Here is a 20684-nt window from a genome sequence, read left to right as displayed (position 1 = left end):
CAGACCCAAGTTGATGGTATTTAAGTGCCAGGACAAGCAACGTGCACACATCGCAGCTGGTCGCAGGAGGTGAGCAGAGCCGGCTGAGCTTTGTGTGCAGAGCAGCATTGCTCCATACGCCATGTCGTCTCGATAGTAAACAGGAGCTGCAAAATGGAGCCAGGGTAGCCGCTCCGGTCCTTATAACCGTCATAAAAGCACACCGGGTGCACATTTCTAAACCGTGTGCTCGCAGATTCATCGCAAACACTATGCATTTATTGGGATTTTGTTGGAAACATGTTAATAAAGGTGTGATCCAGCGGTGCTTACCCTTACGGTAGCGCAAACGCGTAACGGTATGCGCTCTGCAATGACAGCCTCTGTGTTCAACAGCATTCAATTCTCCTGCTTCTGACACAATGTGCACACTCGCTTTCTTCCTCCCCGACACAAACACAGCCGGTTAACACAATGACAGTGATGCGGGCAGCTCGCAAACATCACACAGTTGGAATGCGACTCGTGAAAATAAGACAACACTCGCGCAGCAACTAATAACGGCACGAGAAAGCACGAGAAGATGAGCGCACACCTACCTCCGGGGACTGAACAAATCGTCCATTTCTGACATCGAGCCCTAAGGTTGGGTGGTGACACTGTGTGTATAATGCTCGTTGGAATTAACTCCCCTCTCCCACCTATTTCTAGGTGCTCAAAATGGAGAACCACGCATTCGCTCCGGAGAGGTATTCACTGAGCTTGTGCTGTGACCTCAGCCTGCACGTACAGCGTCGCGAGCTCGCCTCGCTCCTCTATAGACACTACTGAGCATGTGCTGCGACCTCACACAAGCACACACACGCACAGACACACACGGAGGCAGGCAGACACGCATGCAGGATACGGAATTCATCTCTCCTCGTATGTCTGCGCCATAATAAACAAGAGTGAAATTGCAAGGCTGCAGACAGCCCGCTCAGAATACCAAACGAGCGGAGCGCAGGAGGGAGGGAGGGAGCGGAAGACTGAGACTGAACAGGGCCCTGAACGAGGGGGTTCCCAACTGGCAACCCTGTGCCAATAACAGGGACAGCTGTCACTGCAACACGTGAGACACTCCAATCACCAACAGTGGATAATGACAATCACCAAATTTGCTCGAGCACCCAAATTAATTCACAATTATGCAACCAACATGCCCTGCATATTTTTCTTATTTAAGTATAAAGTGGCAGTTACTGTATAATGAAGCTGGACAATATGGAGAAAAATCAAATATCATGACATTTTTAACCAAATACCTCAATATTAATATTGTGGCAATATTGTTGTGTTGACTATAGGTGCTTTCACAAAATATTCACACAATGAGATTTTTAATAAATAATCATCAGTAATGTGAATATAATGACAACATGTGTAAAGGCAAACAATAACAAACTGGTAAATTTTGAAAATTCTATCATTTTACTGAAATGCTGCATTTAAAACCAGGAAAAGTCATAATATCTATTCAGTCTAATATCACTGTAGTAATATAGCCTAATATGGACGTATTGCTCATTCCTATAATTATATATAAAACATAAATGATACAAAGGTAAATAGTAAGATATAAATTAGATGTTGAAATGTTAAAATATCTAAATTAAGAAAAAAAACCTATGTCTTGATGTTTACCATACACTTTACTTCTGCATTTAAACAAAAAATCTGCTGGCATGAACAATCCCTATCTGTCTGTCTTTAGAGTTCACGACACTTATTACAAACAAAGCGGTTTTTCCATTTCACAATGCAACAGAGCAGGTCTTATAAAGACAAATTAAAAAAACATCTACTATAAATCGAAAGTTCATTTTTGCACACATCAGCACTCAACTGGGGGGCGATGTTATAATTGTCAGTGTAATTAAAATACACAGAATATGGTATAAAACTATAGCACTTCAATCATATTAAATTGCACTGATAACCCTAAACTAAATCATTATTCTCATGATTTATTGTTATTATTATACTATCACTGATGATAATAATGAGTAATAATCAACAATGCCACTATGAGGAAACAAATGAAGTATATAAATATGAAAGGTTAGGTGTTTTCAAAGCGGACATTTTTACTTTTCATAGCAGAAGCACACAAGTTATGAATAAAATTAATGATGGCTTCCTTCTCAGTAAGCGGCGACAGTGAGCCGGCGTGCACAATACCACAAACCTAAACCTGAAGAAGCTAAATGGAATCTAGCCATCTTTGATTTTATCCTTCACAACTTTGTTTTTCCTATTGTGGCATGTTAAAAAGTCTCATCCTGATACAAAACTTAAAATACCATTAATGAGCTTCTTGAAGTTTTCTCCATTTGAATCTTAATGTTAACATAAAGGATCAGTAATTAAAACTCGACATGCAACTTGACAAATATCGACAAACGCCCGGACAATTATAAAACCATGGGGGGTTCATTCCCCATAATTACATCACATTAGGACCATTCTTTGTGCACTGATAAAATTGACAGCATTAATGAGCAGAAAGCATCATTAGACAAAACACTTAGTAACCAAAGCCAAAAAGCAGGAAGCTCATGTGTTATGAAACTAAGAAAAAAGACTTGCTCATCTCCTGTTTTATATTATTATTATATTAACAGTATTTATTCTGCTCCTGAGTGGTAACGAGAAAAGCAAATATGCCAATAATTTTTTGTACCTTAAAGCTTGATCTAAATAACTTTATAGAAATTTTAAGTTGTCCACTGGAGCCACCAAACACTATTTACTCCTACGAGATTTATTATAGGGTAATTAGTGTGATATTACTTAATACCATCTTATCTCATATCATTTTATATTGTTCAGTGATAAATAAAGGCTGTCATTTTTTATTGCAAAATAAAATTTAATAAACCTACCCATGTACTTTATAGTTGCAACATTAGCCAATAAAATGGAGAGAAAATTAATATTCTGTGGTTATTCTATTTTGATAATCAATTAATTATTTGAATCTAGGGCTATACACAGTATGATAGTTCCTTTATTTTTTGGCATCATTGATTCCCTTCAAACCCAGCATTTCTGTACAGTTGTAGACAGGGCGAGACTTACCACATCGTATGCCCACAACAGAAAGTTTAATTTTGGCAATCTAACAGCACTATGAATTACATTTATAAATTAAAGAAAGATTTAAGAAATTTAACACAAGACAATAACTATTTTTATTTAACCGAAGAATACGTTATTATGTCATTATTGACATAGTAACATGGAAATTCTAAATATTTCAATTGTGAGCTGCTTTTCTTTGTATTATGTGATAATAAACTGAGTATTTGGAGTTTTGTAGTGTATATCAGGAAAAACAAGGAATTTTGAAGACATAATCATGGGCTTTAGAAATTTTCACTATATTTGACATTCACATTTTACAGACCAAAAAGATGATTGATTCATGAAGATCATAGTCATGCGTCAGAGTTGCAGAGAGATGAACCTGCGTTTGTGTCCCGCGGGAGGACTAAAAAGGGAACTGTGTCAATGGAACAGAGCGGACAGAAAGCTCCTCACCTGGTCTCTGGGTTATATCCGAGGATATAGAAAAAGGAGTCGATGCGGGCTTTGAACTCCCTGGCAGCAAAAATGTCGGAGAAATGGGAAATGTTGCATTTCCCCCTGTGAGAGAGAAGACAGGCTTTATTAGACAAAAACAACCACATGACAAAGTGATGCCCTAGCAGGAGCAGACGTGGCCCTAATTAGAAGCTCTTGGGGTGCTCGTCTATTGGAGGTGACAAATACAGCAGCAGGTATGTGGAGCCTGTCAGTGCCTGCTGACTCTGCGGTGAGACATCACGCTCTGGCTACTGAACCTATAAACACCAGCTGAACATGTCAGTCCTGCCTCGTCTGCTGCAGCTGAGGCGTGGGAGACAGACGCTACAGAGATTTGGACAGGAATTCAACCTGTGCGTCTCCCTCCCAACACGATGACCCTTCCTATGAGCCGAGCCTCTGACCATAAACCATTTCCTGTTTCCAGCACCCCTGGTGTCTGGCTCTATCTGAAAAACAGATATCACAGGCATATGAAGCCGGGCTGCCTTGCAGAGAAGCAGTATCTTCCTCCCCCTGAAAAGATTAAAGGGTGCTAAGGAGGGCTGTCTTCGGAGAGCCGCAGCATTACAACATCCCACTGGAATTCCCTCGCGTTTATCTAAAGCCTGGAAAATAAGTCAAATCAAAGGGTGCTCTGTGGAGGAGAGGTTGCCGCTAATTTGCCCTGAAATCAGTGGTTTCTGGGAGACATGGCTTTGACTGCCCGCTGCCGTGCTGCTCACAGATGGTTTTGGTTAAAGAAAAGGGGAAGTGAGAGAGGTGGGAGGGGTGGTGAGACAGGAATGGATGAAGAGGAACACAGAATTTCTCATTTCAGACCAAGATGATTAAGCCTGTATTCCCTTCTCCATCATGCACAGAGAGAGTGAGTGCCATCAGTTGACTCTGGAGGCTCATGTTCTGACAGGTGTGTGTGTGTGTGTGTGTGTGTGTGTGTGTGTGTGTGTGTGTGTGTGTGTGTGTGTGTGTGTGTGTGTGTGTGTGTGTGTGTGTGTGTGTGTGAGAGAGTCGAAGCACAGCCATTTCAATCAGCGTTTTAATGCGAGACAGCTTGAGGCATGCGGTCTCATTTATAGCTTTGCATCTTTACACATCTGGACTATTTCTGCAGCACCTGCTCACAGCAGTAAAGCATGGTATATCATTTTAAATTAATACAACTATCACTGTGATTTCTTTCAAAGTCAGCTTATGACAGAAGTAATGTAGAACTATTACTATTATGTTGCCAAGGTTTGGAAAAACATTTACATCTGGATAAACATGGTACATTGTAATGAGGAGTCATTCTTTTGTCTCCTTATCTGGATCACAGCAGGCCAGTATTTTGCGATAGTGGTGATTCTATTAAAACACAGATGGTGTTTGTCATTAGTTTGTTTGCATATACAAAAAGTATTTAGCTTACAAGATTAAATGTTTGCATTATAGCACAAAATATCCTTTTTATGAAATAGAATTATACCCATGTGGATAACTTTAACTAATGTCCAACTTGGCAGCAAATCTCCAAAGCCAAATCACGACTCAAGGTGCCATAAAAAGAGTTTTCCATATGGTGACAAAAAATAAAACCTCAGTTAGAGCGTTGTTATATTAGGTACGATTGATTCATACCGTGCCTCAGAAAGACTATCCCCGTCTCCACGCCGCCGCCGCTGCTCAGCCGTCACATCAGATGTGATGGCGTTATATAGCAGTCCACTTATGTGTATATTTGGTATACTTGTATAGTTGGTGTTCACAGATGATGTATACTATACTGCAGTACGCATGAACCGTACTCGAGACCACATTTCAAGTGGACTTGAGAACAGATCAGCATACTGTGCCTGAGTACGATACACAGTGTTTACACTATATTAACAGACTGGACATTTGGGTTAAGTGTACTCAGACCCGGGCCAAGGTCTCTGACATGAAAGCCCCCTTTAATAAGGAGTTTTTATTTAACTCGACACGCAAATGCAACAAAACACCACAAATAAAGGCAGAGTGGTGAGTCCTCCTGTGCTACAGATACAAGCACTGCAATCGCAGCAGTCGTGATGTTACTGGATATTTAGAGGTGGACCTTGAGGTGATTCTATTTTCTACCACAGCTGAGACTATTAAGCTCCCAGTCTTTGTGTGTGTACATACAGATGTGTGTGTGAGTGTTTGTTTACCTGAGAGCAGCAGCATGATAAGTGTCCACGTAGTCAGAGATAAAGAGTTCTCGACTCCTGACCACCGGGTCTGTGATGACCAGCTCCCGGCCAGAGTCTGGAGGAAGAAAAACACAGTTGAAATAAATACATATCTGCATGATATGTAATGCAGAGGACAACCCTACTCATTCATCTATGACAAAGAGGGAGCAGAGATAAAGTAGCTCAGGTATTTAATCTTACTAATGAAAATCCTGATCACAGTTCTCCGTAAGTAACAAGTGCCTCTGCAGAGGTCAATATTATGCCACAATAATTCAATAAAGCCAATAAAGTGCGGTCCCCTGGGGAGAGGACATAATGCTCAGTTCTCAAGTGAAATGACCCTTTCGGGGGTTAAGACGCATCAGCAGCACCAAGAAAGGCCGGTACTTGTCTTTGACAAATGACCTGAGTTGTGGCGCGCTGTGGCCACTGCGCTCTGGCCTTGTGACATCAATTCTAATAATCCTGAGTCCCTGCTGGAAGGACAGACTGCAGATAGAGGAGCGCTGCGCTTTCAGGAGGAAACATCACGCAGTGTGTTTGGCTGATAACGACATATATAAACTAAACTTTCCCTCTGACACAGGTGACACTTTGATTATTGTGAAAAGGGAAAACAGCATAACATCCCACTAAGTAATAACTGTGACTGCATGTGCATATGTTCTCTGGTTACACAGCTGTTTTTACACAGTAGATGATTTGAGTTGACTGTAATCTGTGATGCAAACTGAGGAGAGCTCGGCCATAAGGGAGCTGGTAGCTAACTGCCAACAGGATGTGTCAACAGGTGAGTGTGTGTGTGTGTGTGTGTGTGTCACTCTATAGTGCTGCATTCCTGAGGGTGGGGCTGTGTCTTGGCAAGAAGCTGATCCAATCTATATCACGATACAGGGGTTAAGATTGAACATATTGCGATGTATTGCCGTAAATACTGTAGGAAAGCTGACATATTGTGATTCTTTACAATCTAATTTCAGGACAACTGACACAGAATAAAGAAAACACCTAAATATGTGTACAAAAGTTTACTTTTTATGCAGTCAACACAGTGGGATTTGCATTGTATTAACCCTTTTAAACTTGATTTGACATCAGTTTTCTTGGTCTCTCACAAGCTATTTAACCCGTTGAAACCTGTGCAAATTGGTTTGATTTCTTTCAGAAACGTGGGGAAAAAGACAACGACCAACTTGGCAAGAAATGTCCCACAAATTGCAAGAAATTAGTAAAAGGTGACAAAAAAATGACCTGAAAGTTAGTTGTTTTTTTTTAAAAAGGGGTGGGGGCTATTAAAAATAATCAAAAACTAGGGAAAGATTTCCAGAGAAATATATATGTGTTGTCATTTTAATTATATATTTAAAATTATGTTATAGGAAAAAAATTATACAATTTTTTTGGAATTTTCATTTCCTGTGTAATTCTGTTCTTACTTTTTTTTGCTTATCGTCAGTTAATTTTCTTGTAACCATTCACTAATTTCTTGCTATTTTTGGGGTAATGTGATGTTTCTCATTGCCTCCGCCCTTTGTTTTTTTAGTAGATATAAAACCAATTTGCTCAGGTTTTAAAAGGGTTAATCATAGTCTTAATATCCATCATCACAGCACTACTTTTTGTCCAATCAGAGCAAAGGAATAAACATATGCTACATCAGTAAAAAATCAAATAAAAGTGCTTGCAGCATTTTTTAGGTAAACAAATTTAGAAAATATAAAATTGTAAACAATTAAAAAATGATAGAGAATTGACAAGGAATCCCAAAACATGGTATAGCGGTACTAAAGTGTATCGATATTTTCTTTGACTCATCTGTAAGAGCACGACAACCAAAAATGTACATCTTTACAACAAATACAAAAAATCAAAATCTAACCACAAGTTGCTGTACATTGAAAAACTGATCATAGCAAGACGACCGAGTGCTTTCTGCCATATCAGCAAAGTATCAAACACTTTCAAGCAGGGCTCCAAAACATTTTTTACCAAATAATTTTTCAAAACTTTTTAGTATTTCAAGTTATGCTAGACATGTTTAAGGATTTCTATGAACATATTACTCTCAAATTTTCATGACGGATATTAGTAACCAGTGAATTAATTAATTGAACCAACCTGTTGAGGGCAAACTCAGTTTAGAGATTTACTTACACAACTATGTGGTGGCCACATTAATTAGGAATTTGCTAAAAAAAAAAAAAAAAAACAACCAAAAAAGATAATAAAATAAAAAACAACAATATACATGCCCACACATTTTCACTGACAAAATTTCATTACTTTTCAAGAACCCATAATACTTTTTTTTCATTCAAACTCTATTCAGAACATAACTGAAGTGAGCTGGCAAAAATAAAGGGAGAGACGGAGCGTGAGGAGAAAATGAAGAAAAGTATGTAAATGTTCTTTGATGTTACATTACATGGAAGGTTATCCACGGAAGATGTCATTACGCACAACAAGATTCTATGACTTTTCCAAAACCTTCAATGATTTTTACTATTTCCTCAACTTTCCCAGGCCTGGGAAATGTGATTGTGACATTCCATGACTTTTCCAGGTTTTCCATGACCATGGGGACCCTGGATATAATGGTTTTTGGTTCAACATAGGCTATTTTATAAAATCCAAATATTTATTCATTAACTTATTATTCCTACTTTTACGAGTCAATGTTGATTCAGATTTTCCTCTGTGACATTTCCTTCTTGTCGTCACGGTTTGACCCTCAGCTGCTAAAAACACAGTGACAGTGCGTATGTTCCTGTTGATGTGTATGTGCGAGAGTGTGATGAGCCCACTGACACTTATGGTGTTGCGAGTGTGTGCTCAAAGGCCACATGACACTGTGGGTTATTAACACTTGACAGCGCTGCTGTCTGGCCTGAAGGAGCGTTACCGGGGGAACAGAGCAGAGCCACAGGATTGGCTTGGCTGCCTGGGACACTGTCTTCTAGTTTCTGTTTGAAATGGAATTCACAGCTAGCTCTTATAACCCCCCCAACAGTCTGGAGAACTGAGACAGGTGTGTGTGTGTGTGTGTGTGTGTGTGTGTGTGTGTGTGTGTGTGTGTGTGTGTGTGTGTGTGTGAGAAGGAGAGAGACTGAGTATTGTGAGAGTATTGTGTTACAGAGCGAATAAGTATATTGACTTTCTATGTGTGTGTGTGTGTGTGTGTGTGTTAACTGTATTCATGCACATATGGGATGTGTTTCAGTGAACAAAAGGCAGCCTCACCGTTCTCATTGTTGCGATCCTGCACCAGGTGCTGGTAGACAGAGTCAGGCACCTCTGACTGGCGGTAGTACCATTTCACATTCATCAGCAGATGGTCCCGTTTACTCTGAAACATAGAGAGACACGGAGCGAATGAGCAGGAGACAAAAAAACAGAAAGAGATCCCACACTAAGATAAACAGGCATCATTTTGTTTGATTACGACGTCACAAACTGGCCTCTTGGCAAACAGTGAAGCTGTGCAGGCACGCTGTTTATGACTCGCACAGGCTGATGCCAAAAAGCACGCAGAGAGACCAAGTCAATTAAAAAGGGATTGCAGAGCATTTAGAGCCTTAATAAAGTAAACAGTGAGATGGCCATTGCTGGAGGAAGTGTGGAGAGAGAGGAACCATGAGGGGGGATGGATCTCCAACAAATCAATCCTCTGTCTTCTCTTCACTTAATGACAATACTTTAATGATCTTAACACACTATTAGGGCTTTTAAAGTTTGCTCATGAACAGGCACTGTATCCCTTTACAGTGATTTGGTCTTAATACTCTTTAAGTGCTGCCTCCCACTGGCCTTTTTTTAAAGTGCAAGTCAGCAAAGGCTTGTAATGCCTCAAAATACCAGCAAGTGGCAGCACTGGGGTGAGCAGAGAGCTTTTCCAGGGCCAGTCAATGAAAAACCAGAGAGGAGAGGGGGAAAAAGTGGGGGGGGCGGTGGTAGAAACTGAGGCCAGCTCTAAGGTGAGAGATGAAAAGGGCAAAATAGTGTTTTCATTTCATGTTATAAAATATTTATTGTGCCTTCACATAAGCCCGACTGACCGTCACAGTGGTTTGAAAGAACATTAGAGAGAGCGCTGGGGCTGGGTGCTGGACTGCGACACAATCCTATTGGCCCCAGCCATCTTTATTAGGGACTCGGCTACGCTGCACTGCACGAGCCGGCTGAGACACCTGCACCACCACTGACGCCACCCGTGGAGCAAAGGAGGAATGAGCATATGGAAAAAATGGAAGAAAGGAAAATCTATGGTAATCGAAGACAGACAGTTTAACATCCGCTCTTTCCAGGCTCTTAACTGTATCTGTGTGTGTGTGTGTGTGCAGGAACATGAGGTCAGAGTAAAGATATTTAAAGCCTTTAGAGTACATTGTTCTGTTATGTCACTGGGGAGGAGGCTGAGCACACGCAGCCAAGCAAATCATCACCTCCCTAAACCCTCAAGCCCACCTCTGGTTTTCCCATTCTCTCCATTCCTTCCTCCTCTCACTCCCTCCCCTCCTTCTCCATCTCTCTCATTCCAGCCCTCCACCTCTCCATTTTCTTCCCCTTGTTCCTCCCTTTCTCCAACCTTGAACAGGGAGGAGGAATGACTGAGTAAGTGAGCCTGGACGTGTTAAACAGCAGCTGGCACGCAGTCAGTCAGCTGCATTTACTGCTCTGGATGATTGTGTGTGTGAGCATGAACATGCAAGTATCACACAACCGCACACACTCTGTGATTCAACAGAGCGCCATACAGATGGACTGAGACACACAACGACCCCCTGAGCACGTAGACATACCGTGTGTGAAGAAATGTGTGCAATGACGTCATGTCACTCCCCCTGCCTCCCTCCCTCCCTCCCAGCAGTTAGCCCACCCATCCCAACCTCTTGTCTATCCAGTGTACAGACACTGTCGCCTTCCAGACTTAACAGGCTGCCTGCAACAGCAGAGCGAGTCGTTATCCGCCGCTTATACATAATTAATACTTTAAGGAGACTGTAAATGCTGCCAGTGTGCTACCTGAACGTTTCATTTTCTGCCTGTAAAACCACAAAATCAAAGGGATTTCAACAGAGATGGAAACGTAGAGTCTGATGCAAACAGAAAAGCATGAGCAGGTGGAAAGACGCAGACACAAACACACATGTGGGGTTTTTTTTGGTTTTTTTTACACCTTATTCGTGCGCCTGCATTGTTTTAAACCCACCAAAGGAAGCAAAGCAGAGAGCGAACCCTCAGCTATCCTCAGTGTCCTCGTCACTACAGAGAGGCTGTCGCTCTCCCGAGCAGATTGCTGTTTAGAAGCTCACAGTGGCGTTAAGCCCTCTCAGGCAAGAGGGGAGGGAGATGGAGAGAATGACTGAGAGCGCAACATATGGAGCACGTAGTGGGAGTGAAGCATAGCTTTCAATTATCACAATTCTATAAACATGCGGGGTGGAAAAATGAGTAGATAACGCAAGGAGAAAATGAAGGGGGATGATAGACAGCTCAGACTCGCCATATGAAACACTAGTTGTATTGTCTGGGTTTCTCTTTTTTTCTAAGCTTGCCATAGAAAATCACAGAGAGAGGACATATAAGAAGGAACCACAATGCTGAATTGATTAGAGACATTCCACGCTGCCTGTAGAGAGCTGAGCCCCGCACAATGTCAGCCATCTTTGTCTGTCCTGCCAGAGGCTAAACATGGCCCTGCCCTCCCTCCTCCTGGGCCCTAAACCCTGGGAATGCTGCTCACCGCCGAGAGGCCAAAAGACTTACTAACCCACTACTGAGGGAAAGAAATGAAACAAGAAGAGGGAAAAAAGAGAAAGTGCAAGGGAGCAGAGCAAAAGGAGATAGAGAGGAGGGGAGGGTGAGGAGAGGGGAAAGAGGGTTGGATTAAGGTAGGAGGAGCAAGACCTTCTCATTTCCTCAGATTTAAAATTACAACTATCCTCCTCCTGCTTTACCAAAACCCCCAGGGTACAAGGCTACCCCTTTATTCATTGAGCAGATATAAATCTGAGAGTCATGCTTTGGGGCCGAGCACAATGGGACCCCTCCTCCCTCCGCTGGCTCAGCCTGGCCTGTGGCATTCTTGGGCACACTCATCAGACAAGGGTTGGCTTATAGGAGGGAGGGCCCCTTCTCACAAGGTTATATACAGGGGACATATAAGTACATTTCTTGTAGAATGAATCCAAAATACAGCACCGGGCAAAAGTCTTAGTCCACCACAGATTTGTTGTTTTAGCAAAGTTGTAATGAGGATATATATTTATTTCTTTATCAGTTTCTTTATTAAGATGCAACCAAGGAATACAGAGAACATGTGCAATGCAGTAAAATATAAAAAAAAGTCAGATCAAAATGACTCCCTTAGACTGAAGTCAATTTTTAGTGCAAAACATGGAATCGAACAGTCATAGGTAGCTCAAACAGTCAATATTGAGCTTGGACATGTCTCAAATGCAAACTGTTGTAAACACACCAGTAGATTAGTATTGCAAATCTCATATATTAAGACAGGTCACACTAAATACTTGCAACTTTAGCATGTTAAAGGTGTTTTATTCTGAAATATTTGTGTTTTTAATACTGTATGCACATTTCCTGTATGTTCTGGTTGTATTTTAGTAAAGAGACTACAGAGAAATAAATATGTATGATTATTAAAACCTTGCTAAAATAACAAAGTTTAAGGTAGCCTTAGACTTGTGCACAGTACTGTATATAATTATCAATAAGAAACAAATTAAAGCATCTGTTCTAAAAGCAGCCGAGACAAGCCATGCATTGTGCGAGTCCGTTAATTCTCCCTTTGACAAGCTAAAGGTGGCTGGCCCCTTGGATCCATAATGGCTGTGCAGTTTTCTTTGTGTGGCTGCATGTGTGTGCAGTCAACTTTGGAGCTGGGGCCCCTGTGTACGACCACACCACTACAAAGACTGGGGGGAAAAGAGGGAAACGCAGAGGGCAGACTTTCCTTTTAACAAGAACAGGCTTTAAATGTGAAAAGCTCTGTTAGGCGTACACTTAAAAGATGCACTGGGATTAATTCCATGTTTTCTACTGAGAGAGTGTGAAATCAGTACAGTGCTTATTCAATTCAAAACCAATGACAACAGTAATTCCATTCAATGTTACGGAGAGTGCACGGCGGTAGCGGCGAGCCCAGACTTTTTCCCACATCTGTTCACACAGTGGCCTTTGCAAAACGGTCATCGCTTGCAGCCAAGTTGAGCTGTGACAAAACTCAGAACGTTGTTACAACCTGTAACCCTCAAACCTAATGCCCTGTTCCTCCTCCTCCTCCTGCTCTCCGCACTGTAACACAAGAGCTTTGCTTTAAACAAAACCAGACCCTCCCGCTCCCACACGACAGGCCCCCAGTGCACCTCGTTAACAGGAAACCTCTGTTTATTTTCTCTGCTTTTCAAACACTCTCTTCTTCCTCTGCTAACCCTGTTAGTGACCCCCGCCTCCCCTCGCTGGTGACATCAGCAGCCAGGATCTATGACTTCCTTCAGGAGGTGGCAGCCAGAAGTAAGGATGGAAAGACAGATCCCAAACACACAGACAAAAGAGACAGCAGAGAGCAAGGGAGGGAGGGAGGGAGGGAGGGGGAGGTCAAACAGACAAGAGCAGCAGCAGCAGCTCTGTGTTAGCAAGGAATGTCAAGCAGTTCAGCTAGGCTAGCTCGGCTGCTGAGCTAACAGCTTAGTTAGCTAACGCCCCAGGGGCAAGAGGAGGCTCGAGTGCGGTGGATCAGGGCTGGTAGCAGTGTGACATTGACAGGCAGAGGCTCAAAATGGCAACGGAGAGCGTGGATTGTGGGAGTGTTCACCTCTCCTGCCACAAGGGGAGAGTAAGCACAACCAAAGAACAAAAGGCTGATTGTGGCATTTGGAGGCAGAGATGGGATCTGGGAGGACTAATCTGCTGCTCCGACATGATAAGATTAGAGAGGGGAGGCAGGAAGAGCTGGCTGGGAAGATCACACATACACTCCCATAAACACACAAACACACAAAGATGACGGATCTGATTGGAAGGGTTTTCCACTCGGCTTTCTCTCTTCCTCATTTCCCTGCTTTCGCTCCCTTATTTTCTGCTGCTCTCTCCGAGACAGAGATATCTGCCAGCACACCAGCACTCAATAAGCACTTCCATCTGGACGACACACAACACACACAGGAACTGGATGTGTGCGCGCGAACGTACACTGGCGAGGTACAAGAGATCTGCTGTGCTCACGCAATCTACGACATCTCAGTGACTGACAAAGGAGGTTGTTAAAAAGAAATGCCAGCATGCTGTGTGAGCAAACACACACATACAAGCCAATGCACTCTCTCTCTCTTTCTCTCTCACACACACACACACACACAAATGCACACAAATAACAGGCTTTCAGGATAAGCACCACTATTCTTCTCCCAACCCTGCAGTAGAGCGGGGCAGGCTGGGACTCTGTGTCAGAGGTAAGAAAAAGCACCTCTAAATCAGGCTGTCAGAGCCGGCAGCAGCAGGATTCCACTCTGCAATCCTCCTCTCCTTATGGGCTTCACTTGGAGCACTTGGCTACTTGGACGAAGGAAGGATAACCTGCCCCTCAAGCCTCCTTCGCTTAGGCACATATAATAACACTAAACAAATGCTGATTACAATGTTTGCGAGGAACGCAGCCTGCTTCCCCGCCTGGCAACAAGAACAAATGGAGAGAGTGTGGGAGGCAGAGGGAGGAGGAGGAGGGGGGGTGAGGTGAGTCCCAGCTGTGGTGGCGGTGCTGGCAAGACCTTTGCGCCGTGCCTACACAGGGGTGTCTCTCTCTCTGCCTCTCTTTGGCTTGACCTGTTTGGATATTAAATCGGCGCCCTCTGCTTTGAACACACTGGGCCCATCTGTCAGCCCGGCTCCATATTGGATTGGATGAGCATTAGCCGTTTCAAAGTGGGCAGATTTGCTCTTGTTGCTCTATGTGTGTGTCGTGTGTGTGCCTTTGAACATGAGCGACCACGCCTGCCTTAAATTTAACATCCTCTCATTTAAAAAAAATAAAAAAATCAAGCATAAATCACTTGTTCAGGGTGGGAATATTGTGCCGTTGTGCGTCATTCTGTATAGAAGGTTCGATTGCGGGATGGGAAGACAGAGTGGTCTCGCCTCTAAGCCACCACATGGGTAGTAACAGCACCAACACAGTTTCTGTATAAACAGGGCAGCTGGTAGAACGGGCCAAAAGGCAACACAGATGTGACATTTTGACGATGTGTTATGTGCGTGACCTACGACGGGAAATTTAAAAATAGCCCTTTTCAACCAAAATCAGCGTGTGAGTGTTTTTTTTTGTTTTAAACATGGGTAAATCTGCTTACAATAGGCTATACTGCTTTCCCATTGCCAGTAGAGCAGAGCCGTGTACACCCGGGTGTGAATCTTTCCCATTGCATAAAAAAGCCAGATGTTAGCAGGTTTTTTGTACAGTGTGAATGGGGATAAAGTGGCTGTTAGCAGTTAGTAGCTACCTCATACAAGAACAGCGGCCTTAAATGTCTCCAACTTGGGGAAACAATGAGGTCCAGTAGCTCCTTACCCTCCGAGCAGAAGATGAGATGAGACGCCATATAACAGAGACAGTAAATGATTGTTATTGTAGCCATCTTACGCCATTGTTATTATTTATAAAGCGCTGCCAACACATGTATTTTGTGTCACCTCTTTTGTTTCCACGATGCTGCATGCAGTCTATTATCACACACTGGAGTGGCAGTTGATTAATTCCATGTAAAAATACAAAGTAGGCATGAAGAAGGGACTTCGTAGCTGCCCCGTAGTGCGATCTCTGAGTTAAAAGGACCATGGAGAGAAAAAGAGGAGAGGGGTTGAGTCACGTGGAACTCTCAGATGATGCTAATTAAGACTTGAGGGCTGAGGGCCACTACTGCAGGATCACTCTGCCAACCACGGGCACACTTTACACACTGGAGAGTCACAAGCACCACACATGACTGCTGCATCTGAGGTCTATCTCGTCCAACGCTGTTTCGCTCGACGCTGATAACAAACAGGGCTAATTGCACCAGCCTTTGCTTCATCTCTACTTTATTTCAAAAATGTCTCAGTGGGATCGAGTAAATTAGCAGCAGAAATAATAAGAAAAATGTATGATGCTGACCACATTGCCCTCCTTTTAGACAAGAGAGTGGCGGTGAGAATCGAGAACATCAGCCTCGGCTGCTCGCTCCATAAAATAGCAATTCTGTGTCCAACTCAAATATTTGTCTTTGCCTCCAACACACTTCTGCTGCACGGCAGGATTTAGCCAAGACATTTAAGACAAGTTAAGTGATGGTACAAAGAGCAGCACCGTGAAAGGCAAAAGGAGAGAGAGGATATATAAAAATACATGCGCTAATGATGATCATTATCTGCAGACCACAGACATGGAGCACCGGGGACCTGACAACTTGTGTTCAGTGATTTAGGCTACACACAAATACACAGGAACTTTGCTTTCTTTTCTTTTCTCTTTTTTTGAGGACAAAGACAGAAATCCTTGCAGCACTAGCAGGGTATAGACTAGAATGCAGATCCAAGTGAGACTTCAAACGTAGGCTGTGCGAAGAGGACAGATGGAGGCGGTTAGGAGAGCTCATATCTGGGTGTTCAGATCATAATACTGACTTTATTTCCCAAGCCCTCCCTCTCAGCCAGACGTACAGTTATAGCCTGCCAGAAAACATTGTCATTTCTGCCTTCAGCCTTTCATTTAGCCGCTTCAAAGCCATCTCGCTTTGATACCTGGCTTCCTGTGTGTGTCAGTGTGTTTGCCAGTGTGTGTGTGTGTGTGTGTGTGTGTGTGTGTGTGTGTGTGTGTGTGTGTGTGCGTGTGCGTGCGTGTGTGTTTGCGTGTAGCCTGGGATGTTCTCTTGAGAGCACAGACTTGTCTGGTCTCAAGGTAATACCCATGAGTCAGGATTCAGAGTGAGGCGCAGACACTGGAGAAAAGACTGAAGAATGCTGGCGTTTCTGGACAACGTAGGCTTTCTTTGTGTTGTGCAGAGTGTTTAAACGGCCTGGTGTTTTGTTTGGAAGGTCGTTTGCCTGTGATCTGTCGGTTTAGCTTTGCCTTGTTAGCATAGCCTGGTGAGCTAATGAGACATCTTACTAATACTGACTGGATGACTGCTGAGGAGGAAGAGAGGGGGGACTGCTCACTGAGAGGGGCGTGCAGAAAAGGATATGAATATTAGGCTGTGTGTGTGGATGTCATATTGGACGTCTGCCCAGCCAGCTAATCCGGACCCTGCGAGTGTGTCTATGTGTGTGTGTTTGTACGACTACCAGTGGCAGCCTCGTGAGCAGGGCATGGGCAGAGAAGGAGCTGTGGGCTGATTGAGTGCTGTAATGGAAGACAGGAAATGAGAAGGCTTACTTAAGCCAAAGCTAATCGACCCCCCACCCCCAGTATAAGTCACACACACACACACACACACACACACACACACACAGATATATACACACACATACACAAACACGTACACATTTAACTTTCAGGCTAAAGTGTAGGTTAATGCTCTAGTAATAACCGTGCAAAGCAAATAAGATTTAGGTTGTGTGTGTGTGTGTGTGTGTGTGTGTGTGTGTGTGTTGTGAGAAGAGTGGACAGGTTGTGTGTGTGTGTGTGTGTGTGTGTGTGTGTGTGTGTGTGTGTGTGTGTGTGTGTAGTACAACTCTGCCAACAACTCACTGGGTGAGTCAAAAAGGTGTTGAATGTGTAAGTGTGTGTGTGTGTGTGTGTGTGTGTGTGTGTGTGTGTGTGTGTGTGTGTGCGTGTGTGTGCGCGTGTGTGCACGTGAGCCACTTCAAAGACTGATGGGGTGTGTGCTTTGAGACGAAAGATGGAGGGCTGGTTAAAAAAAAGAGGGAACATAGTGTGTATTTATGTGGATGCTTTAGAGGTCTTCCATGTAAGAGCAGCTGTCAGGCCATGAGAAGTGTGTGTATGGGGAGTGTGTGTGTGAGAGTGACACAGATACACAGACATCCAGAGCACATTTTATGCTACACTTCTTATCTGACGGCCAATATAGTGATTAATATTCCAGAATTAGATATATGTTTTAGATAGGCATATAATGCCTTACATTTAAACGTCAATAAAACACTAAATAACTAAAAAAAAATAAGCTTGAGGAAGAAGTGGCCTATTGAACAGAGTGACTGATCAGAGGTTTAGTGGCAGAGGCAAAGGACTCAGTGTGCCAAGCGTCACCTTAAATCACCAATCCTACTCGCTGTGAAGTGAAACATATCTCCGTTCTGATCTACGAGGAGAACTGCAGTGTGTTGAATGTCTTAGTGGAGAACATCATGCTGTCACATATCTACACACAGCATGCAAAGAGCTAGATGGTGCCTGCCATGGAGGTGGCATATGATCTGTATGACTCTGGCCGATAATCAGTCAGCAATTAGAATCCTAAAATCAGGTCTGCATGGTATACATTTTTTATTCAAGCTGTGTTGGCAACATATCTTATAGTTCATGCAATGTTAGGCTTCTTAACCCTGAAACCTGAGCAAATTGCTGGACATTTTTCACAGCTTTTAAAAAAATATTTTTTTTTCTACTAATTTCTTGCTATTTTCTGTACAGTCCTTGCCAAGTTGCTCATTGCCTTATTTTTTTTCCCATTTTCAAAAGAATTCAAACCAATTTGCTCCGATTTCAAAGGTTTAAATACCTGTGAAAGTGTCTGAACACAGCCCGAGGAAAGTGATGTCAACCAGGTTTCAAAGGGTTAATAGGCTAATAATGAATTTATTTATTTGGGTTATTTCCCACCATACATTTTGGCCAACAAAAAGCAAGCATATACCAGCTTTTTTTTTCCCCACAGGCTTCGTGTGTGTGTGTGTGTGTTACTCTGTATGGTCAACACATATCAATACACAGCTGATGGAATATTTCTGATCCCTCTAACACACACCAAAGCTCCTTTCTGCACACACACATGCATGTAACCGTTTCTGTGTAAGAACACAAACACACACACGCCCAGGGGAAAGAGGAGTGGCGACACACAGCCGGAGATGGAGGCAAATAAGCAGAGATGAAGAGTGTGAGCACAAAAAAACAGATCTTAACGCTGTGCGTGAAACCGGACAGTCGGCATTGCAAACGGCCTCGAAGAGCTCATATCACCATGAGCTCAACCAGCTGTGATTGCATTGTTTTATCTGGACACTGCTTCTGAAGATATCCATCTCTCTGTGTCTCTCGCCCCCCCCTCTATCTCTTCGTCTGAAGGTGACCTTGCCTGTCTGTCAGTCTCTAGTGATGACACTGGCCCTATCAGTAATACATCATGTAAGCGGTGTATCAGCCAGATGCCGCACTAGCAGAGCAGTGGGTGGTCTGTCAGGCACGCTTGCTTTGTACAATATGCAAATAATCACATGCAAATTACCTACCCATGTGTGTGACGATACTTCAGTGCGGATGCAAATGCGGTAGGCTATCAGACGTGTGTGTTAAAACAAAGATTCAAAGAAGTTACAGGCCTTCAACCCAAATACAGTTACAGCTCACAAAATCAAAAGGCTACTCGCAGCAACTGTAGTCTGACTGCTGGGGAAGAATGTGATTATAACACATGTGCACACATACTCACACACACACACACACACACACACACACACACACACACACACACACACACATACACACACACACACACACACACACACACACACACACACACACACACACACACACAGAGGCCAGAGGCTTTGAGCAGCCTCCCGCTGTGCTGCAACAAGAGATGTATTGTAGACAACACAGCTGCAATAACAAGGCTGGCCCAGTGCTAGAAGGAGCTGTGCTGCATGACTCTCAGTCTAGACCGGCAATAACAGCCGCCATATTGTAACATGATCATGGACTGAGTTTGTGAGAGTGTCAGAAAGACACATTTCAGTCCATTTGGAACATGTTTAGCACGACCGGAAAATGGATTTAAATTTACAGTGACACAGCACTCATTTCACTTCCTTAATTCAGTCGTTACAGAATTTAAATCTGGTATCAGTTAGGAAATCCAAAGCACTTTTAAAACTGATGGGAAAGTATGATTTGTTCACCTCTCTGTGATAGTATCACTGGTTGAAATTTTTTATGTATTCCTCCTACGCAATTAACTCACCACTAGAGGTTTTTAAATATACTAGCGCATGAACAATCAAGGACAGTTTTGCCGTTTGTTTATCTTAGACTGCTAACTGGGTTTATGGTATAACAAGTAGGATGAGCTAATGAGAGAAAATAATCAGAATTTAAAAGAGCAAACCAGTGCTTTTAATCGGATGTGATCGATTAATATTCTGCAACTAAAAATGGGAGGTGTTAGGTAGGTTATTAACACAGCAGGAAAAAATGAAATACACTTTTAGACACTTTCTGTTGAGACTTTAAGAACCTTCTGATATCCTCCATAATGCAATAGGTGGTAAAATATTTTTGCAAGCCATAAAAGTCCTTCATAGGAAGAAGGTAGCAAAGTAAAGATGGGTAAAATGGATCTATGAATAACCTTTCCATTCTATTTTGGCCCACTGACTCAAATAACGTCAATTTGCGTTTCTATTAACCAGTTTAAACATGCTGAGTTGTGGTGAACTGTGCCAAGCCGTGCCTCAGATGAACCATCTCCAGAGACAGGCCAAAGAACACCTGACCGCTTCCAAGCAGGTTGTGGTGATGTCAGATGAGTTTCATCGTCATTATTCAAAACACAATTAAAGAAACTGTGAGAAGAGTGATACATATTTCACATCAGTTCAAATAATTTAATTCCCTCTGCCGCTCAAAGGCTACCGGCAGGTACG

At 42.9% G+C, this 20684-nt stretch overlaps 1 protein-coding gene across 6 annotated transcripts in view; it reads right to left on the bottom strand.

The window, feature by feature from the left end:
• Nucleotides 1-20684, bottom strand: part of rerea (arginine-glutamic acid dipeptide (RE) repeats a) — a 153408-nt gene that overhangs the window by 40539 nt on the left and 92185 nt on the right. For 4 of the 6 annotated variants that reach the window (XM_088082237.1, XM_042491197.2, XM_042491196.2 and 1 more), the window contains 3 exons: nt 9045-9150; nt 5778-5874; nt 3562-3666 (listed from right to left, as the gene is read on the bottom strand). In XM_088082237.1, the coding sequence (XP_087938363.1) occupies nt 3562-3666; nt 5778-5874; nt 9045-9150 (308 nt within the window). Of the gene's footprint in view, nt 1-578; nt 943-3561; nt 3667-5777; nt 5875-9044; nt 9151-20684 lie in introns of those variants that run through there. The other 2 variants (XM_042491200.2, XM_042491201.2) reach the window with 1 other exon arrangement.

Source organism: Plectropomus leopardus, chromosome 9 (assembly GCF_026936395.1).
Source record: "Plectropomus leopardus strain MGB_pleo_1.0 chromosome 9, ASM2693639v1, whole genome shotgun sequence".
Lineage (NCBI taxonomy): Eukaryota > Metazoa > Chordata > Actinopteri > Perciformes > Serranidae > Plectropomus > Plectropomus leopardus.
This window is presented reverse-complemented; position numbering and strand designations above follow the sequence as displayed.